Source organism: Asterias rubens, chromosome 17 (genome assembly GCF_902459465.1).
Source record: "Asterias rubens chromosome 17, eAstRub1.3, whole genome shotgun sequence".
Classification (NCBI taxonomy): Eukaryota; Metazoa; Echinodermata; class Asteroidea; order Forcipulatida; family Asteriidae; genus Asterias; species Asterias rubens.
In genome coordinates this window covers 7,495,921-7,521,652 of record NC_047078.1, presented here as the reverse complement: position 1 = coordinate 7,521,652, position 25,732 = coordinate 7,495,921, and the positions used below count along the sequence as shown (strand labels likewise).

Genomic DNA, 25,732 nt, shown 5'->3' with positions numbered 1-25,732 from the left:
CAGATCAATGAATGTAGTATTACCATGCCTTAGAAATATAAATTGTTACAGGGAATACAAGGATAACATAAAGCCTCCATTTATAAAAATGGCCACAAATACTTAAACAGGTTGGTTACCCCTGCAATAGAATGAAATGACCTTATTGCTTGGCATTGCTTTTGTATAGTGATGAGGGCAAGCCGTGATGCAGCAGCAGCAGTGACTGGCCGGCACGCAGGCAGGGAGTCAGTTTAGGCAGCATGTAGTCTGCCACCACTGTAATGTGTAGGCATTCCTCAACTCAGTGTTGCTTGTGTCACACTTTTTTAGTAGCACCACCACATCCAGAGCGGGAGTGAGCTCAAATCATTTAGCATGGGTCATCGCAACTAGCCGCATATCCAACACAGCTAGTGCAGATTCCTTCCTCACCTATTTCGATGGGATATATCTTCCGTTCAAGTTAAATCAAGGATGCGCTGCTGTAGATTTGGTGTCAAGCGGACTGGATTTTTTTCATGACATCAAATGGTGCTTTCTTCAGTAGTTGACTTTTCTTGTGGAGTCATCGGGAATATTTGTTGCTGTAAACTGTCAGTGGCTGTCAACACTGTATCTTAATATTCATATCTGTGAGTACAATGAAGTACGTTTTGGATGGAAATGAGTGCTGCAGCATCAAGTCAAATCTTTGTGGAATAGCCTTCTTGTTATGGGCATTTGTTCTCATCCCTGTTGGTAAGTTTTTACATGTAATCATCAAACTGTATGTTTAGAGAGCCACTCCAGGCGTTTTCATGCAGTATACTTTCTGAAGATTCCTCTGTCTAAGTCTCTGGCAAAAGACACATTTTAATTTCCTGGGACCATTTCCTCCAGCATTTTTGCATTTAGCAAAATATTTTGACTAAACAAAATATGTGCGCACTGAATGGTAATGTTGAGTAGCAAATGGTTATTTTCTGAATAGCGACTGGGACATTTTGCTTAGCATTTTGCTCTGCTAAAAAAGAGAATTTATTCACCGATTTCGTCAATTTAGTCTGTACATTTTCAAATCCACACAACAGGCATGATGCATCACAGGCCTTGTTCTTCTCTGAGGCAATTGCCTCCATGCCATTGATCATTGCCCTGGTGCCTCCTGAAATATTCCAATAGCAATTCACAGTTTCATCACAAAGATGCCTTTTACATAGGAAAACATTTCTCTTGGTGCCCTTGCTCTTTCAAGAAGGAAGCATTGGCATACATACATACATGTAATTTACCGATTTAGAAAACAAAAATGAGTTTCCAAAATATCCTTTTTGAGGTTCGTTTGTTGACTATGCAATTTATAGAGATAATTTGGGGTATTCATTCATAATCTTGATATAAGATTCTGAATGGATGTTTTCTGTGCACTCTGGCTACCAACCCTGGCATGTAGGAGTCTTCCTTTTTATGTCTAAATAGAATCATCCGATTTGAACACTTACCACACTATGGACATAGACAGAAACCTTGCAGTGTTTTTCCTCCATGCAATAAAACATGGACAGAAATGTTTGCACTCATGCCATGGTTCTCCCAGGATTGTGGGGCACTCATGGAACAACATTTTGGTCAAAGACACTGAATTAAACGATTCTGGAGCATAACAAATGTTTTTTTAATTTTTTTTTTATATAAATAAAAACGATTTCCATTTTTTTCAACCCTGCATGCAGTTTTGAGATGTGTGTTCAGAGCAGTAAGATGATAAATCCTCACCACTAAACCTATGTAATAAGCTCAAATACACTACAAATATTTCAAATTAATATTGTTATGAAAACACATGCATGTGACATTGACAACAAGTACATTGACAATCACGCACAAAAAATTAAGTATTAGATTTTTTTTACGCAGACACATCCATTCATTGATTTCAATTCACCTTAACATTAATGATTTTTTTGCAGCAAGATGCAGTCTTACATGTAACTAGTTATATCAGCCAAGTAGGCCTATATTATGGCAAATGATAATCAACAAGATTTATCAATATCCAGATGTTGGACGAGCAGGGTTTCCACAACATAATAATATGAACAAGTACATGTACAGTCAAGAATAACAAAATTAGCAGATCATTTTGATTTTGATTTTGTGTGTGCTTAAAATCCTCCATTTCCCCCAATTTATCCCCAGACAAAGTTGGGGAAATTATGTTCACTTTGAAAGATGGTTACTTTTTTATCAGGAATTCGTTCCATTGAAATGTATTCCTAATGTGTTTTACCTTGGATGTTTTTGTCAATTTTTATTTTTTATTTTTTAATTTTTTTATACAGCAAACCCCCTCCCCTGACATTTTTCAACTTGAGATGTTTGTTGAATGTCTGATTTGAATTGATCTAACCTCCTTTGCAATCAGAAAGCACGCTATATCAAGTGACTGGCAAACAATACTGGATGAAGCGGTATCTATTTATCAATCTTTGACGTAATCATACGTTCTGTTTGTCACAAATCCAGCAAACATTGCCTACATGTGTACAGTGTACATGTATGGAATTAAGCAAGCATGGATTTTGTTTAATTTTAGTAGTTATTTTGATGGGGGAAAAAGAAGAAAGAAAACAAAAAGAAGCAGTATCTTTTTATCAATCTTTGAGGCAATGATACTTTCTTGTTTTTCATAAAATGTACAAGATTGTCATGTTGGGCACATCATAGTTTGAAATCCAGCAAACGTATAATGCCTACATGTGTACACTGACATCTATGGAATATAGCAAGCATGGATTTGTGTTTAATTTTAGTAGTTAGAATAAAGAAGAAAGACAACAAAAAGAAGCAGTGTTAGTCTTTTTATCAATCTTTGAGGCAATCACACATTCTGTTTTTCACAAATGTACATTTGATTGTCTCGTTAGGCACATCACAGTTTGAAATCCAGCAAACATACGATGTACTGTACATGTAAAGCAAGCATGGATTTGTGTTTTCACTTCAGTAGTTATTTTGATGGGGAAAATAAGAAAGTTATTTTGACGGCAGACATTGGATTGTGGCGATTTCTAAATGATTTGAGCACCTCTGTGAATAGTGTGAAGTTAAAGGATCAATGTATTAGTGGCTCCTATAGTTGACTACCCATGATGAGACAGGTGTGACGAGTTACCTGGTCTATTCTCGCTTCACTCCCCAATGTACAATATTGATTGTAGTTTGCCTTCAACTAGTCAGTCCTTAAACCCTGTGGTGCCTCAATGTCCGTCATTCTTACAGAGAGTTGAGAAGAGTGATACATACTTGATGTGCTTGATGCTTATGGCTTGAAGATGAAACTACCTCCTTTATAGTGGGTGGCGCCAGTATCTAGAATTGAGCCCTGCATACATGAAGAGAGTATGTCAACCAACACAGTGTTCCTGTCACTTAAGCCATTCAATGTCTAGAATTATTTCTGTCTCTTGATGTTGTTGCATTCCTTTTCCGACCTTTTTTTTTAAATACAAAAATGGGGACTTGTGGTTGTGAGTTTCTTAATTTTCATTATGCCAATATGGTTTTTTTCGTAGCATTTTATATCAGAAAATGAAGCTTGAAAATTCTTTCACCTTCAGTGTATTCACACTGAAAAAAAAAAAAAAAAAAAAAAAAAATAGTTTCTGAAATTATTATTTAAGATTGATTTGTACAATACATTGTATTCCTAAATGTACAAGAAAATGTACAATATTGATATTATTTTTCTCTCAAAATTTTCCATGTAAACATCACTTTATATTTGAGAGAGTCAAACCCTAAAAACTGCATTGAAATCAGTTTTCATATTTGTGTGAATACTACAAACGTGAATTTACAAACCAATGACATCTTCACTTGAAATTACTATCATATATCAATGAGAGTTGACTAAGCCTGTTTCTCTACTTAAGTCATTTGAGGTCAGTAGAATTTGTTATGTTTGACCATGGAGGACGGACTCCATGCTCTGACTAGATCTAGGTTGATGAATGTTGAGTTGCAGTATAGTGAGAATCTCATGTTGTCATACAGTGATCTGTCACTACGTATGACTCCAACGTCTCATCGGTAACTGTAAGGCCAAATAAAAAAAATACCAGTTGATCGTCCCCTCTCTCATCCTTTTTTTCTTCTTCAAAAAGACAAATTTTCCTTTGAATTCTCATTAAACTCATCTTTTAAGAACTTGTAACTATATAAAGTAAGTTGTGACTTTAAAGACACTGGACAATGTTGGTAATTGTCAAAGACTAGCCTTCACAGTTGGTGTATCTCAACATATGCATAAAATAACAAACCTGTGAAAATATGAGCTCAATCGGTCGTCGAAGTTGCGAGATAATAATGAAAGAAAAAAAAACACTCTTGTCACACAAAGTTGGCAGATGCTTGATTTCGATACCTCAAATTCTAAATATGAGGTCTCGAAATCAAATTCAAGGAAAATTACTTCTTTCTCGAAAACTACATTACTTCAGGGAGCCGTTTCTCAAACTGTTTTTTTACCATCAACCTCTCCCCATTACTCGTTACCAAGAAAGGTTTTATGCTAATAATATTTTGAGTAATTGCCTATAGTGTCCACTGCCTTTGAACTGAAGAATTGGTGGCCAGTTTGAATCAAAATTCTTTGTGGCCACCTTTGAAAGAAGTAAAAAATGAAAAGGCATTTATCCTGTTCTTTTATGAAAAACCCAGACAACCAACTGTTATTTCCTTTTACTTGGCCTAATCTATGGCAGGCTAGATCCAAGTTTATCTCATATTACTGTGGCTTGAAATGAGGCTAGCTTTGCAGGAGTCATTAGCAATAACCCATGGTGGTGCCATCCATTAACCTGGGCTTAGTGATTGGACCGCTGTACTGTGCCATAAGGCCAAGTAATAACAGTTGATCGTCCAGATTGTTTTAAAAAAGAGGATGATGAGGGCCTTTTTAATTTTGTATTTCTTTAAAAGGTGGCCGCCAAGCATTTTAATTCGAACTGGCCACCAATTCTTCAGTTTAAGTTCACCATTTACTTTCGCTACAAGTTCTTGAAAAATTAGTAAGTTTTTATAAGAAATACACGAAAATGTTGTCTTTTTGAAAAACAAAATGGAAAAAAAAAAAAAAAAAAAAAATGGAAAAAAAGATGCTGCCTCAAAAAAGGATGAGGGAGGGGACGATTACCTAGTATTTGTTGCATTTGGCCTAACAAGAAAGAGTTGCCGAGGCGTATTTCACCACCTAGGCCTACTAGAGTTAAAGAATTGGTTTGAGTTGGGTTTTGCTGTTGTATTGTATCAAACAAAAGTGCATGGGAAGGTTTGGGCCTTGGTTTATGTGGAGCTTCAAGATGATTGATGTTGCACTATCACTATCAGTACCAGAGAACAACAATTAATGCAGTAAATGTATTCAACTTTATAGCAAGAGGCCAAATACTGCATTTGAAGAGTACATGTTCCGCAGTGTAGCTCTTTGACAACAGTTGAATCCGAGTTGTACTTATGAATTTTATGATTGTGCTTTTTTTTTTAACTGTCATCAATATCACTCTTTGTGGGCACATTTTTATGATTGTAGATTTTACATGAGAAATGAACCTGAGGTCAAAAACACTATTTGCTTGAAAACATATATTTTCCGTCTGGCGTTGTGACCCTCATCTTTTGCAATGGTCTAGTGAACAAAGTTCTGTCAATTTCCCCTTGTAATTCTCTTCTTGTAGCCCCTCACCTCGAGTTAGCTTTAAAGGCAGTGCACACTATTGGTAATTACTCTAAAATAATTATTAGCATAAAACCTTTCTAATTTACTCTAAAATAATAATTTCTAATAACTCTAAATAATCATTAGCATAAAACCTTTCTTGGTAACGAGTAATGGGGAGAGGTTGATAGTATAAAACATTGTGAGAAACGGCTCCCTCTGAAAGTATGTAGTTTTTGAGAAAGAAGTCATTTTCCACGGATTTGATTTTGAGACCTCGGATTCAGAATTTGAGGTCCCGAAATCAAGCATCTGAAAGCACAACTTCGTGTGACAAGGGTGTTATTTTCTTTCATTACTAAAAAAATAAATCCACTGCCTTTAAAAAACGATATGGGCCCAATTTCATCGAGCTGCTTACGCAAAAAAATCTGCTTAAGCAAAATAATCCATGCTTAGTAAAATCAGAATACCGGCCAAGACTCCACTCAATTGTTATGCTAAGTAAACAATAGCTCAATACCAGTCACAAGCAATGTATATTGCATGACATTTTGGCCAGTAACCTGTGTAAAACGAGCAAGCTATTTTCGTGCTTAACCAAATTTGTTGCTTAAGCAGCTCTATGAAATTGGCCCATGGTTTGCTTTGTGCATACCACATCCTTCAACCCTCTTTGATTATAAACAAGCAGTGATGGAGTGGCTGTTATATAGATCTAGGAGTTGGTAAACACTGTCTGCTTTGTCATATTGGTACTCAGTAATTACATACAGAGTACTTGTCAACATCCTACACTTAAGAATAAATAGATTCAACAAATACCGTGTTTGATTTTACTCTATCGTAGAAGAAGAAGCGAAAATTGCATCTTTCTACAATGCAGATCTGCTGTGTGTTTGCATAACCTGCTGTTTTAAAGGATTTGGGTACCTTTTCAAAATGTCCATAGATTTACATTAAACTTACAGGGTTTGAAGATAATGATAGTGGAAATCTTCCCTTCAAATATTACTTACTGAGGTGCTGTAGTTTTTGAGAAATGAGTAAAACAATGTCATGAAAATACGTTTGTAAATGCTTACAATAATTTTTGTCTGATGAGACGACAATTATTTTCATGACATTGTTTTATTTCCCCAAAACTACAGCACTTCAGCACGTAATATTTTCAGGGAAGCTTTCTAGTATCATTATCTTCAAACTGTGTAAGTTTAGTGTAAATCTGTGGACATTGTGTTTTTTGTCCTACAAAAGTTACATACACCCTTTAAAGCAATTAAAATTTAAATGAAATCTCATGCGAAATCAGTTCATATTTTGCGCTTTGTTTATTAAACCATTTCCCAACCTTCAATATGAGTCTTGACAGCATTGTGATATGACACAACTTTTTTAAATTTTATTTTGTACAAGAAATGAGAAAGTTAGAGCCTTTTTTTGAAATGAAAACAAGTTTCTCTACACTTCAATTCATGTACAGTATCAAAGCATTGCCATGTTAGTCTGATGGTCTGATAGAACAAGGAAGGTACTTGGTAGCACCTTAGCTAAGAAAAACTGTTTCGTAGCAATTACTAACTTCTATCATGTGCTTGGCATGAATGTCCCCTTCTTTGCGCCCGATAAAGATGTGTTGCTATCGAAGCTTATATGATATAGTTTTTATGCCATTATTTAGTCTTTTAAAGACACTGGACAATGAGTAGTAAATGTCAGAGACGAAGTTGTGTGCTTTCAGATGCTTGACTTCGGGACCTCAACATCTAATTCTGAGGTCTCGAGATCAAATTCAAATATCATAGTGGAAAATGACTTGTTTCTCGAAAACTATATTCTTCAGAGGGAGCCCTTTCTCACAATGTTTTATACTATCAACAGCTCTCCATAGCTTGTAACCAAGTAAGTTTTTATGCTAACAATTATTTTGAGTAGTTACCAATAGTGTCCAGTGCTTTTAAGTGCTTCCACTACCTTCAATATAAAGAAATATTATTCCATTCTTAGCAAAACACATTACAATTCCTAAATACCCCCAGACACTAGAAACACCTGGCATAGAGGTACAGAGGCAGGCAGGGAAGCAGAAAGGCAGGTGGTGGATGGTTGAAATACGGCGGGAGAAAGGTTCATTTTTGCATTGCTCATTCCATCATTCTAAATATTTTGACAGTAACAACATATTGACTAGGAGTTGTCCAGCCTTCGATTTCACCAAACTCTTTCTAACTTAGGATTAATCTTCAGGACTTCAGATGAGTTAAGTTCCATATACATAGACGTTAGGACGCATTGAACCCATGCTAAGTTAGGACGGGTTACTCGTCCTAACTCGAGATCGGATTCATCCTAGCGTTTCCTGAAATCGGCTGTAGGGAAGAACAGTTTTAAAACTGTCATCAAAGAGTTGTGTCTTCCACCCCATTGAGCAAGAACATGAACACAGCATTCTCAGTGTTTTATACTACCAATCTCTTCCCATTACTCGTTACCAAGTGAGGCTTTATGCTAACAGTTATTTTGAGTTATTACCAATAGTGTCCAGTGCCTTTAAACTACAGTTCCTAAATGAACCTGGGTAAGAACCCTGCTGCTGATCTGAAATGGAGCATTTACGAAGACATTTTTGAGAAATGTTTCTTGTTCTTGTGTAGCAAGTATAAAGGCCCGGTGTGGCGGTTTCAGTTATCCGCCGTGTTCAGTTTTCCGGGTGACGTAGTCGGACATATCAACATGTTGTTTCGAACGGTTTTAGCTTTCCGGCGTGTTCAGTTTTCCGGGTGACCTGTCAGATACCGCCGCGAGTACCCTGGCGAGTACTGTAGTTCTCTCAGCAGTGACCCCCACATTGTTTATATTACGATTCTTTTCTGTGTAGTCACATAATCTCTTGCCCCATCTTTACATGTATTCATGGGTACAACTTTAGGCAGGTCACACTCTGCTTGCATAAAAAAAACCTCATACGATCCACGCGTTTGCCGCATAGTTGTACCCGACTCGTGGACGCCGCCATGACAGCTACCGGAGGGTAACGGATGACTCAGTACGGCACTAAAAATGGACTACTTTTGCTTGCTGTGCGCAGGCATCGCATGACGTAATGCTACCGTATTTGGTCATTCGGAAAACTGAACACAGCGGAAAGTTGAAACCACCACACCGGTAACACTAGGCCCCGATAACGAAAGCGAGAACGATAAAAATGAACGTCCTCGAATGGTTGAAATGCTCCACACAGAGTACGCCCACGCTCATTCAACCAATCGAGGATGTGCATTTTTATCGCTTTCGTTCTCGTTATCGGGGCTTGAGTGTCCGGGCCTTTAGTAATTTTTTTTTTTTTTTGGGAGGGGGGGGGGGGGGGTCTTCTGATTTAAATAATCATGGGCTTGAAAAAATTCAAGTAATTATAACTTAAAGAAAACACCTCCTTCCCCTATAGTCATTGTTTCATCAGCTGTTCAACAGAAAAGGGGAGCCTTCTGTAAGATTAGGGAAGTGATTTTACATTCTTTGTTCTAGCCTTGTAAATTGTATCTGCATTAAGTTAGAGTCAAGTTGTTAATGAGTAAAATGAAGGAGTAGGATTGGACAGCATTTGTTCATTTAATGACTTGGACCGATAATTGGGAAATAATTGAATGATACCAATTAGTCACGGTTGAGTAGTCAGTACAGAATGATGTAATTCAGATGCTGCAATACCACTGAGTATAGAATTGACTTTAGTTAGTGAGAGACAATGTCAACACTAGTGTGAACAAGTCTTAATGGCTAAGTGATGGTTAATCTAGCGTGTGCCGAAGGCTACATGGTGATAACGCAAGTGGTTCCTTCAAGTCTGGCATTAGACAACCACTATTGTATCATTTTTCAACATTGCCCATTTATAAATAATGCCAAGATGAAATATTGAACCCATCAGTGCAGTGTTCATACAGTCAAATTGGACTGTAGTCTTAAATAAATGCCTCAATGTTGACATTGTTGGACATGGTCAATCAGCGAGTGATTTCCCTAGTATAGCAGAGCGAAATGCTACGCAAAATGTCCCAATTGCTACTGAGAAATCACCAATTGCTACTCAATATTATTTGCATTCATTCAAAATATTACTTACTGAGGTGCTGTAGTTTTTGAGAAATGAGTAAAACAAGTCACAGAAATAATTTTCTTCTCAGTGAGACAAAAATAATTTTAGCATTTAAAACGAACTTTCATAACATTGTTTAACTCATTTCACAAAAAAATAAAGCACCTCAGCAAGTAATATTTGAAGGTAAGCTTTGTACTATCATTATCTTAAAACTGTGTTAATGTAAATCTGTGGACATTGTGTTTTTTGTTACAAAAAGTACCCAAATCATTTAAAGAAATGATTTTGGGATGCACAACAACGTTTGCTTGTAAAATGTATGGGATGTCTACAACATCGATGATGAGAGAGTCATGTTTATTCAGTGAAGTGACCCTGAATAACCTGAAAAGACATCCTTGGTCTAGAATGGTCTAGATGTGTCTGCTAGTAAGTTGTAATTTACTTTGTGTACGGCTAGGTTATTGCCATCAGTCTTCACAGCATGGCTGTGATAGACTGCTGTGCATGCTGTGTTGAAGGTGTTTCTTTGTCATAGCAATGTGCCAGATGCCAATATCACGCTGCCTGCTGTAAGCTTTGTGGCTAGGTCTCACGCTGATTTTCGCTTTTAGTGCAAGTCAATGCTTAAAGAGGCATTATGGCGTACTATTCATATTACAAGTGCAGTAGTCAGTCTAGTGTATTGTGGATTGTACTTTTGGTTATCATAAAGCTGGAAACTGCGTAATAGGAAAGGGTACATATTAGTGGTGGCTGACTGGTATCACCAAAGATAACGATAATAATAAGCAGGCCTGATACTTCATAAAGGCAACGCAACGGAGGCGATTGCCTCCATGCCCCCTGGTCATTGCCTTGGTGCCCTTAAAATGCTCTGCAGTAGAAATTTACAATTCCCTCATAGGGTTTCCTTTTACCAAAGTGAAAATGCCTTGGTGCCCTTGCCCTTTCAAAAACAAAGAATACATGCCTGCATATGGTATGATGACGAAGGCTATATATAATCAATATTGATTTTGGTTTTGAAAGTATGATACAACTTGCGATGAAGGCGATATTCACAAATTTATTTAAAATTGATTTTGACTTGTGCCCTGTGGGAGAAGACACCCACACATTAAGTATTAATTTAAAATCTTTTTGAAATTTTTGTCAACAATTTTTTTTTATTGTAACCAAATTGTTTGTACAATTGGTACCTTGCAAGAAAATCAGTCTCCAATGTGTAGGCCTATTGACCCCTTTGCATGCATGTCACATGTGGCGACTGTGCCATTTTGGTGGTCAATAGGTTTTCGTGTGTAAACGCTGCGTCGCCTAAAATGCGCACTTCACTGAATAACGCACAGTGACATTGACCATCCCAGATTATTCTGATGATGACCTCAGGTGAATTGGGTCAATACGAAAGAAGGCATCCTCCTGAATGGAGCATTTGCCATTTACATGGCAGATGGCCGGACTGTGTAATAGAACAGCGTTGTTGTTGCTTTGGACAAAATCCAAAATCAAGGCACCAGCTTTTGGAAATCCTAATCCAATCATGGCGGGAGAAACCATAGAAACCAAGAACCCATTGGGTCTGCTAACCAGCGATAACAATGTAAGCTATTCAATTTAATGAAGTAATTTTATTTTGTTGTTTGCCTCCATTTATTTGTTTATTTAATCGCCCATTTCCTCCGCACAATAACTGTTTTCCGCTGTTGTTGGAGGATGAGCCATTATTAAACCTATAGATCTTACCAAAATTATGACCTTACCATTGAAGTACCTGCCCACAACATGGCGTCTGTGAGCCTGTACGTGTGCGTGTGTGTGCCATAAAAATCAAACCGGGAACCTTGCATGCTTCTTTGATGTACCCGTTTAGACACGCATATGGTCTGCCCTTATAATATGGCCACTTATCATAGCAACAAAGGGGTTATTCGATATGGTCTTTTCTGTAGGGTAATTTTGACTTTATAGATTTATTGATTTGTCAACATATCAGCAATATTACCTGACGATAGTATCAGCAGTCAAAATTTGGTACATCTCCTGATATTATCGCACATGTACAATGAAGGTTAGGCCTGTATGCTTCATTTTTGAAAGGGCAAGGGCACCAAGGCATTTTCTCCTCGGTAAAGGGCACCCTATGAAGACTTAAATTTCTACTTGTACATGTTTGGTATAATTAAATGTGGCCATACTCATGGTGGAAGGTACAGTTTACCATTAATACTCAAACCTTGCCTTGCCTTCTCCCCCCACCCCCCCTTTTTTATTTTTATTTTATTTTTTATTAAAAAGAGTAAATTACATGTTTGGTATAATTGCATGTGACCATACTCATGGTGGAAGCTACAGTTTACCATTAATGATCAAACATTGCCTTGCTTTCCCGTTTTTTGTATTACACGTTTGGTATTATGTGACCATACTCATGGTGGAAGCTGTACAGTTTACCATTAATACTCAAACATTGCCTTGCCTCTCCCCCTTTTTTTTAAAGAGTAAATTACATGTTTGGTATTATGAGACCATACTCATGGTGGAAGCTACAGTTCACCGTCAATGCTCAGACCTTGCCTTGTTATAACACATCCTATTGATGCATAGTATTGATTAGGGGCCTTTAGTTGTGGTGTTCCTATGCAACTGTTCATGTTGCAATCAGGATGTACTACGTAGAATGCATTCAAAGCAATAATTCATACAGTACATCAGGCTATATAAAGACAAGGATTTATTGTCAATTCATACACAAATATGATAGATGAGATGTGAAGTAAGAGCAACCACTAAATGCAAATATCAAGCCCGGACTATAATCAAAGTATCAGTTTCCATAGGAGTCAAGATTCTGCCAATAATTTGTTTGTATTGAGGAGGGACTTGAACGTTAACAATCATAACTTATTACCATGTTTCAACGTTCAAACCAATCAAAGTCAACCATAGATCATATCATCATGATGTGCACAGGGTGAACAAGCAATAGAGCCTGGTCTTAAATGTTGCAATTTATACCAATTTTGTGCTGCAAATGGACCACTGATGTGACTCATATTATCAGTAATTTACATGAGATCCAAGAAGTTACAGGTTTGCAGGCAAAAATCGAATGAGGACAAGTGCATTGAAGAAAATTTTAACAGATGGTCCCAAACTGTACACAAAGTTGTTAATCCTTTTGGAATATGGTATCAAAAACTTTCCGGGCAGTTCCAAGCAAACATGGACATGACACAAAAAAAACACCAAATTTTTGTCACAACTTTCTTTCCATGTTATATAGCTAACATATGAAACCAATTTATTTTTAGTTGCTGACAAGGACTCATATGAACCAAATAAGAACTCAGCTTGGGCTCCATGTAGGCGTGGCTAAATTTACTGGAAAATTTTAAAGCGACTGACCGTAATGCGACTGGCCATGGTTTTGGTAGTGTACCTTAAAGTTCAAGTTGCTGACCATTTATCCTATTGGATACTTACATAAGAGTTGTGTGTAACGTGTAGTCAAACTTTCGCAACTTTTTTTAGTTAGAGGAATCTTTTGAATTGTGACTAGTGTATTTTTAGTTTTACAGTGTCATTTTTGTGTAATGCGACTGACCGCTTTTTACAACATTATAACATCAGAGCAAAAAGCCCACAACATTTCCGACGATAAACTTAGTGGAAGGATTATCTCACACAGAACTACTAGCACCAAGATCAAGAAATGACACAGAAAAGTGTAATGCGACTGACCATGGAATTGCCTTTCTGGTTTGGACTTCCTGTTCAAAAAATAAATAAATTGTAGAACCATACATCCAGGCCATAATGCTTTTAAATCTCATCACTACGTATCTAAAATCAGAAAGCATCTTATAGCGATGAGATTTATAATATTTAATAATATCTGCCTGTTTCAGATTATATTTAATTTGTCAAGACTGCTCTGCTATTTTGTCACGGCATAAATTACAAACTACTGTGACCCTTGGACTCATGCGCAGTACTCTCCGACTCAAGGGTGTGCCTTTTGGTCGTCTTGACCACGACGGACCAAAGAGTGAAAGCAAATATACGAAAGAAGCTTTAAAAAGCGGAAAGTGTCAAGGCTGTGGTCTGTGGTGTAGTCCCGGGATGCTGTCATGCATTTAATGTACGTCAACTGCTTTGAGCCAGACCAGTCATGCCATGGTATTGTCCTCACGCAGTACATGTTATGAATGCGCACATGTAAAACTCCGTTTTTAAAGGGTCTACATGTAGGTGCTTTTTGTAGGACGCAAAACACAATGTCAACAGATTTACATTAAACTTAACTAGTTTAATGCTGGTAGAAAGCTTCCCTTAAAATATTACTTAATGAGCTGCTGTAGTTTTTGAGAAATCAGTAAAACAAGTCAAGAAAATAATTTTTTTGTTTCAGGAGACTAAAAGTATTAGCGTGTAAAACAAGTCTTCGTGACATTGTTTTACTAATTTCTCAAAAACTACAGCACCTCAGCAAGTAATATTTCAAGGGAAGCTCTCTATCATCTTTATCTTCAAACAGTGTAAGTTTAAACAGCTACCTGAGCGGAATGTTTTCAACAGAAATGGTATTTTTACTTGTTTATAATGCACTTGTTCACCATTTTAATGTAATTTTGATATGTGTACACTTCTGAACTTTTCGTAATTATCGAGTAAAAAATCAGGCCCCTACCTAAAAACACTTCTGCCGTTGAGAGCGGGTGTCAAAGGACAATGCCGCTGACGTCATTTGTGGGAGGTTGCTTTGTTATACATCCACGCTGCAACAAAGCGGCTTTATCTACTTATGACGTTTTGAGAGTGATTACGTAACGGGGCTTTTCGCAAATCTCGCAGAAAAGCTCTGGACAAGGGCATACAAAATGATTGTTTTTTTTTTACACAATTGAAACCTATTTATAATCATATGACTCGATTTCCTAATTCATCGAAAACATTTTAAGTGGAATTCAGCAAAGTTCACGACTTGACATTTTCGTTCAAGCAGGTCTTTAATGTAAATCTGTGGACAATAAGTTTTGTGTTACACAATGAAAAATTCAAGTACCTAAATTCCAAAAAGACCAGAAAGCCAAGCCATGGTGTTGTCCTCATAATAATAATAATAATAATAATAATAATAATAATAATAAAGAAACATTTAACATAAAGAGCCTTATGGATGCAAATTCTCGAAGCGCTGTACACAAACAATCAGCTACATACAACATACAAAGAGAAAACACTCAACAAATCTTACAATAAGCAGATAAGCAAATTACGTACTAATAACAATGCAGCACATGTTATGGATGTGAACATGTAAAACTCCTTTATTTAAAGGCTAGACAAGTCATCACGATTTGCCTCTTGCCACATGCTCTTTACCAGGGCTTGCCTGCTTGCATGTCACGTACATGTACGTACTGCTTGTAGTGTGCCATGTCCTATACTACAGTATGCTGTATTTTGGGTGTTTTATTGATGATAATAATATAGGGTTATTTAGGGATTGATGAGGGGGGGGGGGGGGGTTGGCAATCTTGTACTTGACTTTTTTTGTTTTAAAAAAAATCCACTTGATACCCACAGGCAAAATTTCACCTTTAGTGAAGACGGTTTGATTATCTTACATTTTGTGTGTTCTTTGAATGTCTTTTAAAATTGTAATTTCATAATGCAATTGGGTCGTTGGATCACAAATTTTTTGAATGTTTTAAAAAACTAACCATAAACCATAGATTTGATTTAACGTGCATGCGAAGGCCTACACGTTGGCCCTATAGTATGCCCAGCATGGAAACCCTTTTCAGTAGTGTAACTGTATACCTCCTTGGACAAGACTTTATGGTGGGCGAGAATTGAGTATGCACTACGTACTATAAAACTGTACTTGTGTTGAAAGCTTCATTTTCTTCAGACCACGGTATTTGTCGGTTCATACTTCCTGCGAATGCGATGTGAATTTGACGTCATATTCACAAGAGAGTTGAGCACAACTCAACCTCTTGCGAATTATTCGTTATGTGAATTTGTGAAGTCAACATTCGTATCTTACTCGCATTCGCAGGAAGTATAAACCGGGTTTAACTCAAAACCTCCGGCACACTCTTTCTCAAATCACTGTGCATGTTCACCTACATGTACATCAATCTAAACACCTACATGTACATCAATCTAGGCGCCGCTTCTTTGGAATAGTCTTCCTGTGCATGTTCGCCAAGCTAATTCTTTACAATGCTTTAAGTCCCTGTTGAAAACTCATTTGTTTAAAGCTGCTTGTTTGTAATTTGCTTATTTGTATCTTGTATCTTTCTCTCATTGTAATTTTATTGTTCTCTTTATGCGCTTAGAGGCTTTTTGCAGTAGGCGATTTACAAATGTCTTATTACTATTATTATTAGTATGAATTCAAAGTTGATAGATAATATGTAGCATTGCAGACATATTCCTGCACACTGTCGGCCATGTCAGATCTAAGCAGCCATGGGATCTTCAACCAGTTGGATATGTGTTGACAGGCACAGTTATTGCTTGCTTGTTGTAGAAAATAAAAGTCCTGCTTGACCCAGGAGCAATCCATTTGGATTCTAGGGTGGTGATTTGAAGATTTTTAATTTGTTATTTTTTTGTTGATGATGTGGTAAAATGAAATCAACTTTTTCAATATTAATTTTGGTTTTTACCCATACACCGACGTGTGTTAGCACTGTATACTCAGTACTTTCCGGAGTCCTGTGAAAAAAATATAACAGGCATGTTACTCGGGTGGGATTTAAACCAACGACCCTTGCAATTCTAGAGCAGTGTCTTAACAACTAGACTACCAGTAGCTAGAGGCAGTTCGAATCCTCTCTTTTGGCACGATATAAGAGTTAAATTTGCATCGGGGATAAAGAGTATTAGTTTTGGTTTTTACCCTTTTTCAAGTTGTAGGCATAAACTATCACCGCCCCCCCCCCCCCCCAAAAAAAAAAAATATGGAAAAAAGGTTGTGGACAGTACCTTTTACTTTTGTAGTTTTTATTAAATATGTATATGTTAAAGCCATTGGACACTTTCGGAACAGAAAAAAAATAAATAAAGGTTCACAGATTTACAAATAACTTACAGGGTTTACAGAAAGTAGTGGTGAAAGACTTCTCTTGATATATTATTCCATGAAATGCTTTACTTTTTGAGAAAACGCTAAAACAATATCAACTCTCGATATCGAGAATACAAATTTATTTTAAACACAATGTCATGACACGGCGAAACGCGCGGAAACAAGGGTGGGTTTTCCCGTTATTATGTCCCGACTCCGATGACCGATTAAGCCTAAATTTTCACAGGTTTGTTATTTTATATACAGTAATGATACACAAAGCGTAGGACTTGGACAATACTGTTTACCGCTTTTTACTGTTTTTCAAGTTCTATTTTTCCTACGAAATGAATGAGTTTGTTAACTCATGATACCTCTGTATTGTTGCATTGTTTGCAAGGTGTGTCAAAGCCATATATGTATACATGTATACAGCTCCGATAGATTTCCGCTAATATTAAAACCATGAAATGATTGCAGGGCACTGCAAAAGTTGATAAAATAAACTTCATGGGTTTATGCGTAGACTTGCTCGAGGCCTCCGATTGCCTGAAGTATAGAGCTTGAAGTTAACCGACAAGCACTCTTCTTGTCAAAGACATCTCAATATATTCTCTCCATTAAATTGATAGAACTTTGAAAGCATCAGGACATAATATGCACTTCACCATTCTCACACTTGCATTCAATTTACTCTCAAAGTACATACATGTGTTGTTGAAACTGAAAGAAGGTAAATCACACTTTGTCCATGTGCTTTGGGTTGTTTGTACTTCATGTTTTAACCTCCATGGTTTGACTATTGTCAAGTTTGCTTTATATAAATGTATTTCTAGATCTTTTACGGCCGACGTGCTATTCACACGACAGCAACTTAACTGTGGTCCCTTGCTTAACTTCAGCATGGTTGTAAAATATAGCAATGTTTTACAAGATTTTGTAAACTCGAAAAGTAGAAAAGAATCGCTGTCCTTTCAGACATGGTACATTTTGTAAAATTTTACAAACTAGCTAAATTTATGTCATGTCAAAGGGGCTTTTGGCAGCAAGACAAAAGTGAAGGGGGTATGGTTGGCTTGTGCGTAGAGCGCTCGCCTTTCACCAAGGTGACCCTGGTTCGATACCTGGCCAGGGCCATATGTGAGTAGAGTTGTGCGCTGGTTCAGTGGTGTGCCACGAAGGATTTCCCAGATCTTAATGGGTTGATGTGCTTGCTTGCTTCCTCGAACACGTTGTAGCCGCGTCCTTCGCAATTCAGCTCTTAGCTGCGAGTAAGGATGATTAGCCTCCCAGATTATTATATCTGTGTACATAAAGCAAGTATTTGTGTTTACAACAATAATGTTTCTTTTCAGAACAAAAACGATTATCGTTATATTTTATGGAATGTTTCTGATTGATTTTACAGTGATTGGAGGAACAGGGGGCAACAGAAAAGAAGATTTCAAACCACGGATAACTGAACATCCGCAGAGTGTCATTGTGCAGAGAGGGGAACCAACCACTCTTATGTGTAGAGCAGTTGGGCAACCTGAACCTATGATAACGGTAAGTGTCATTGTACAGAGAAGGGTACCAGACCACTCTTATGTGTAGAGCAGTTGGGCAACCTGAACCTATGATAACAGTAAGTGTCATTGTACAGAGAAGGGTACCAGACCACTCTTATGTGTAGAGCAGTTGGGTAGCCTGAACCTATTTTAATGGTAAGTGTTATTATACTGAGGAGGGTACCAGACCACTCTCATGTGTAGAGCAGTTGTGCAGCCTGAACCTATTATAATAGTAAGTGTTATTGTACAGGTAGAGAAGGGTACCAGACCACTCTCATGGCAAGTTGGTCCATGAAAAGCATTTTAAACCATCAAATGTTATAAAACAAACATGTTCCTTACCTTGTGAACTAACACGGCACGCCATCAAGTTTTTGACTCTGAAAATGGCAAACCGTGTTAGTTCGCAAAGTAAAAGGAAAACCACGCAATTTCGAGGCATATTTTCGTGGATTTATATATTCTACTTTTAAAACATCTTTCTAACCATATGCATTTTATAACAAAGGGTTTCAAACTCTTTTCATAGACCAACTCGCCCGATCCAAGGCAACGTGTCCCTTTAAATGAACATTACAGAATTGGTTTTGCTAACAAAACAGTTGCTGACAGTGTAAGCACTTTGTAATAAACCATATACATAAACTGACAAACCTGCAGAAGTTTGGCTATCTGGGTTTGAGAAAATAGTGAAAAATCTATTATACATTTTGCATGAGACATCAAATCGGTTTCAAACGCTTAGACCAACTTGCCCGATCCAAGGCAACTAGTTCCTTTAACATCAAGGCTATTAGTTGCTGTGCAGTGATGAATCTTAGTATCATCGGGCCTAGCCTAGAATGCTACAACAATTCTAAGTATAGATCAAGGTCTGATACCATCAGCTTTGGAATTCCTATCACAAGGACTGAGTACATACATAATGTTGACTGCTGATAATATATCGTTGGTTCATAGTTGGAAAAAAACGCATCAGCCCAAACAAATCTGATTTTCCTGTGAGGGTTGTTGGAAATCCTTAGAGAAACCTGCGACGGCGGTCTGAAAATTAACATATTTTGGAAATAATTGAATATATTGTCTTTATAAAAGGAATATCGTCTCTGTAACGATGTTTTGGTATTTTCAAAACCAACATCGATATTTACCATGTTGTTTTCAACATCCCATTGTGACGATAAAATTAACATATTTTAGAAATAATTGAATATATTGTCTTTATAAAAGGAATATCGTCTCTGTAACGATGTTTTGGTATTTTCAAAACCAACATCGATATTTACCATGTTGTTTTCAACATCCTATTGTGACGATATTATTGTGATGTCGTCCAGATAATTTTTTTGGTAAATGAGAGTAAAGGATTGAGGGTTTATTGCACAGCAGAAGGAAAACATAATGTAGGATTTGTCATGAAAGTTAAGGTTACATGTTTGGTAGTTCTTTGATATTATTTAAAATGAGGATATCAGGAGTTAGGAGGAATGTCAGTTCTGCAAACTACTGCAAGTATGTATCCATCCAGGTAATTTTCTTCCTCCATGATGTATCATACTCTTATGTGACAGGATTTTTCAAGAATTTTTTTTTTTACCGAAAGCTATTCAAAAGCCTTCCCCTTACTTTACCAAAATCAAAACTCTTTGTGTACAAACTGATGTTGATTTGTTTGTAATTCTCCATGCCATCGAATCTCATGAATGGGAGGTTCCAGGAATCAGAAAAGCGGGCCGAAGAAAAAAATAAAATTCTAAAAGTTATTTAATTTTCTGGCTTGTAAGTATGCATTTATCGTTACTTCGATGAGTCAATATTTTGGCTATGTATTGTTAAGAAATTCTCATGAAGTGTAGAAATATGCGAGTTATGAATTGCATTATTTTGATAAACAGATGAAACAAAGCATTTTGTTTTAAAGCCATTGGACCCTTTCGGTAAACAGTATTGTCCAAGGCCCACACTTCGTGTATCACAACTTCTATATCAAATAACAAACCTGTGAAAATTTGGGCTTAATCGGTCATCGGAGTCAGGAGAAAATAACGGGAAAACCCACCCTTGTATCCGCGCGTTTCGCCGTGTCATGACATGTGTTTAAAATTAATCTGTGATTCTCGTTAACGAGAATTGATATTGTTTTACTGTTTTCTCAAAAAGTAAAGCATTTCATGGAATAATATTTCAAGAGAAGTATTTCACCACTACCTTCTGTAAACCCTGTAAGTTATTTGTAAATCTGGGAACTTTTTTTCTTCTTTCTGTACCAAAAGGGTCCAATGGCTTTACATTAAACAGCTGGTTTTGGCTCATCTTTATAACACACCATGCACTGTACAGTAGCAGTCAAAATGTACAATATTGCTATTTGATGATCAAGTGAAATCAGTACAGTGTATTAGATGGCAGGTTGTTTGTTTGTTGAGCCTTTACATTGACTACATGTCTGCTCAGGGTCGTATCACTGTAAGTGATCTTGCCTTCATCTGTTCTCTGGCTGGCACTTGACAGTCACATAGCTCTTAGGGTAAGTCTTGTAAGATGTCTTACAAGAAGGCTGCCAGGTAGGAATACTCTAAGGCCAAGTAATTAAAAAAATAGTTGATCGTCTGGGGTTTTCCAAAAAGAGGAGGATGAGGGTCTTTTTTCTTTTTTTATTTCTTTCGAAGGTGGCCGCCAAGCATTATAATTCAAACTGGCCACCAATTCTCCAGTTTAAAGTCTTCACTTCATGTAGTTCTTAAAATATTAGTAAGTTTAATGAGAAATACACAGAAAATCTTTTCGAAAAATGAAATGTAAATTAATAAATTAAGAAAAACAAAGATTCGGCCTAGGAGGGAGGAGACGTTTAACTGGTAATTTTTTTGATATGGCCTAAGGAGGTCCTAATGAATCACACACTTATGGGATTGAAGAGCCAGACAAGAAGCTTTCTTCTCACACTCTTGTAATATCAAGGACTTCTCTGAGGGTCCGTCTGCAGGAAGCTCAAAATGAAACTTCAATATTGACAATCAATGTGCAGTGCCAACCAGAGACAGAAGCTTTAAGAAAAGAAAGAATGACGCATAGCAAGCAACTCTTTGACAATTTTTGGCACTTTAAGTGATTGATTGATATATTTTGAATACAGCATACCTCTGGTGTATTAAATCTATACTGTTGTTTGTGTCTTGAAAGAGCATCAAATTGTAAAAAATGTAGGTGTATCCATTTCAGGCCTGTATGCATTGTTTTTTGAAAGGGCAAGGGCACCAAGGCATTTTCTTCGTGGTAAAGGGTAGTTGCGATAACGTAACAAGTGAAGCATGGTGCTTTTATGGTTTCCCTATGACAGACAATGACTTGGGCAGGACAAGGACAAAAAACAATGACAGAGACCAGATAGATAGATGTAAGATGACTGTTATACAAAAATATCAAAATTATATTATTATAAAACAATTGTTAATAGTTAACGGCCTGACGTTTTGACCCTAGCAGAGTCTTTCTCGAAGGCTAAATGACAACACAACAAACATGAACAAGTAACCAAGTGAAACGTAAGCAGTGAAGTGGAAATACATGAACGGGGTAAGAAAGCATGCAGAAAAAGAAAACAAAATGTGAGAAGCAGAATAAGCAAGTTTCTTTTAGAAAACACATAATAACGTAGCTGGGGAAGTGTTGTTGGAGCGTACACGTATGTTGGTATTTTGAGTTAGTTAGAATATGATCCATTATGAAGCCTTCTCCATCCATTGCATGCTACTCACCTTTATAGAAAGACTGGTCAATTGTTCCCTAGTGCATTGCATTGTGCATACTGCACTCAAATCTCCCGTCCCTAGTGAGACTCCAGTGGATTTCACTTGACGGGCATTCTAACATAAGTCGCTCTGTTGTGAGAGAAACTCCAGCCTACCTCATTATGCCAATAACGTGACCTTTTCAGTTTTTATGCATGTCCCATAAGGTAAGAGCTTATCAATCTACCAGCTATTTTTAACTTTCATTTCAGCTCTGCAGCTTGGGAGGAAAACAAAAAAATAAATCTGGTTTAGAATACACCTGACATGCTTAACAAATTCCCAACCTTATTTGGTTTTACATTTTAGAAAGACTTTGAGGGAAAAAAGTTCTACCTACAATTATTCAGACCCTTCAAGTATCAACCATTTTAAAAGGAACGTGTTCCACAACTAATTTAAAAAAGAAGAAGATTATTTCAACCCATTGAACCCTTCTACCAAAAATGTTGACTCAAATTTAAGGAACAAGATGTTTGTGTTCGTTGACTTAAAGACAGTGGACACTATTGGTAATTGTCAAAGACCAGTCTTCTCACTTGGTGTATCTCAACATATGCATGAAATAACAAACCTGGGAAAATTTGAGCGCAATCGGTCGTCGAAGTGGCGAGATAATAATGAATGAAAAAACACCCTTGTCACACTAAGTTGTGTGCTTTCAGATGCTTGATTTCGAGACCTCAAATTCTAAACTTGAGGTCGCGAAATCAAATTCGTGGAAAATTACTTCTTTCTCGAAAACTATGTCACTTCAGAGGGAGCCGTTTCTCACAATGTTTTTTACCATCAACCTCTCCCCATTACTCGTTACCATGTAAGGTTTTATGCTAATAATCATTTGAGTAATTACCAATAGTGTCCACTGCCTTTAAGGACACTAAATTCAAAAACCACATAAAGTTGATGCATTTTTGAAATACTACTGCAGTTGATATATATTTGGGAGCTGAATAACAAACAAGTTCTGATATGACACGCCATGGCGACGTCTGCGTTACCTCTCTCGACCGACGCTACCTCTCTCGACCGACGACAGTCCAAACTGACCTGAGAGACTTCTCTCAGTGTCGCCAACTCTGCAAGCCCCTTATGCTATCTTTCATCCACTGCTGATTTCACAGGTTCCACATAATCCTTCCTCAAATTGCTTCTTCATGTGTAGTACTGGCTTGCTTTTCCGCTGAGAGTCAGCTTGGACTAGTTATCTTGCAAGCAGCTCATTCACCATGCCCTCACAACGCACTGCTTTTACCTTACTCTCCCAATATTCTCCAAATTACTCCGAAGGAAAAAGAGAAAAACAAGTTTCAAATATTAAAGAAACATGTATACGTATTATTTAAAATCAAAGCACTGGATTAGAAAAACCTGAATAATTCTCACACAATTAAAGCCATTGGACACTTTCTGAACGGAACAAAAATTAAAATTTCACAGATTTACTAATAACTTACAGGGTTTACAGAAGGTAATCCCTTGAAATATTATTCCATGAAATGCTTTACTGTTTGAGAAAACATTAAAACAATTATCTATACTCGATATCGAGAATAACAGATTTGTTTTAAACACATGTCATGACACGGCGAAACGTGCGGTAACAAGGGTGGGTTTTCCCGTTATTTTCTCCCGACTCCGAGACTGATTGAGCCTAAATTTTCACAGGTTTGTTATTTTATATATAAGTTGTGATACTCCAAGTGTGGGCCTTTGGACAATATTGTTTGCCGATGTTGTGCGATTGCTTTAACAACATGTACGTAGGCCTACTCCCATTATTCTCCAATTTACTCCCATGGATCAAATATTAAAGATTCATGCGTACAACTTTAATTCAAAGCACTGGAAAAGATCAACCTGAATAATTCTCAAAAAATTAACAACGTGTAGGCTTAAGACCTACTTGGTTAATTATACGCAACTAATCACTGTTGTGAACTTTGTTTTAAACAAAGTAAACAGATAATTTTGATTAGTCTGTAAGGTAATACTAGTGCATAGTTTTTGTACTGAATGTGTAGAATTTATGTACATAGAAACACATTTTGAATTATAAAAAATTAGGCCTACTTACAAGTTTTTGTTTGTATAAAAAAAACTTACTGATTTGTTGAGCGTGAATACTTTCAGATTAGAGTGACAGTTCTCATTGTCACGCTTGTCTTGATATTTTGGAAAATTTTGATTTTAAGACTTTCTTGTTTATGGATAATATATGTTTTTTTCCCTGAAAAAAAAAAAATAAAACCCTGAGAAAACCCCCCCATAAATCTTTGGTAAAACCATTTTAAAAGATCAAGTATTTTACTTGGCGTGAATTGGAGACAACACATAGGGGGTGGGGGCCTACATGTAGCAACGTGAATGGTTTGATCTGTCATAAATGATCATGCAAGTAGACAATCATTGGCGCAAATGTTAGATGCAGTTTAAGAGTTAAAAGCAAAGTAGTTTGCAAGGGTTACAGACCTTCTTTACCAATGGTAAATTTAAGACGATACTAAATCCAGCCAAGCATTCAACCCAAGCCATTTTAAGTGTCTACTGACCATAATATGCAGCCTGGAGACGGTGACTCAACCACTGAAATATTCAAACTGACACCGCACTGCATTTAACCTGATTAACTTTCTTTCTGCCGCTGGAAATACTTAGAGAGCTTTTTACTTAGCCAAAAGACTCATCCAAGACAAAGCTAGTATTTTTTTATATTTCCCAGAGGTGTATGAAATTAATCGAATCAGTTTGATAATGAAGACAGAGTAAGTGATTATTGAAGGGCAGTATTGAAGAAACAATAATCACAAGGATCCCATTAGAGACCTGCTGCCTAAACAGTTATTGAAGAAAACCCCTTTCTGATTTATATTCTATTCAATTCAATTTTGCATCGACCATAGAGTTATATAAGAACTGGCACACTGGCCTATATACGCGACCCGGCATGCGCGCAGGCGGCCATTTTCTAAGTTGACGAAACAGGCTTCGCACAGCGGGTGTTTGTGCGGCCTTTTTGTAAGTTGACAAAACAGCATCGAGTAGCGTTCATTAAACACAAACTCTAACGTGTACTTCATATTCAACGCGCGTACAGAATGGCGCGCGCGTGTCTCCTTGTGGTCCCGTCGCGTTTGTGCAAGAAGCTTCACCAGTGCGCCCTCTAGTTCGGCTGAAATATCAAGATTGACAAGCCAACTTCCCAGACACAGGCCTGTGTAGACCTTTATCACTATGTGGTCATCTTGATTTTACTCCATTCCAACTCATTGTAACCAAACTGAGGCTAGACGAAATAATAGTCTGGTGCCACGCGCAATGAATGTTGGCATTCATCACTGTTATTGGTAACAGGGAACATGACCAAGATGGTGACAGCGTGATTAAGGTCTATACTTTACGGAGGCGACGTAGGCGATTGCCTCTATGCCCTATGGTCATTGCCTTGGTGCCCTTGAAATGCTCTGTAGAAATTGACAGTTTCCTCATAGGGTGCCCTTTACCAACGAGAAAATGCCT

General features: G+C 37.2%; 1 protein-coding gene across 5 annotated transcripts in view; it reads left to right on the top strand.

Moving 5' to 3' along the window:
* The first annotated feature begins 216 nt into the window (after window positions 1-216).
* The window catches only part of LOC117301478 (roundabout homolog 1-like), a 74,822-nt gene continuing 49,306 nt past the window's right edge, over window positions 217-25,732 (top strand). For all 5 annotated transcript variants that reach the window (XM_033785500.1, XM_033785499.1, XM_033785498.1 and 2 more), the window contains exons 1-2: window positions 217-720; window positions 18,278-18,417. In XM_033785500.1, coding sequence (XP_033641391.1) covers window positions 624-720; window positions 18,278-18,417 — 237 coding nt within the window. In that variant the 5' untranslated portion in view covers window positions 217-623. The remainder of the gene's footprint in view (window positions 721-18,277; window positions 18,418-25,732) is intronic.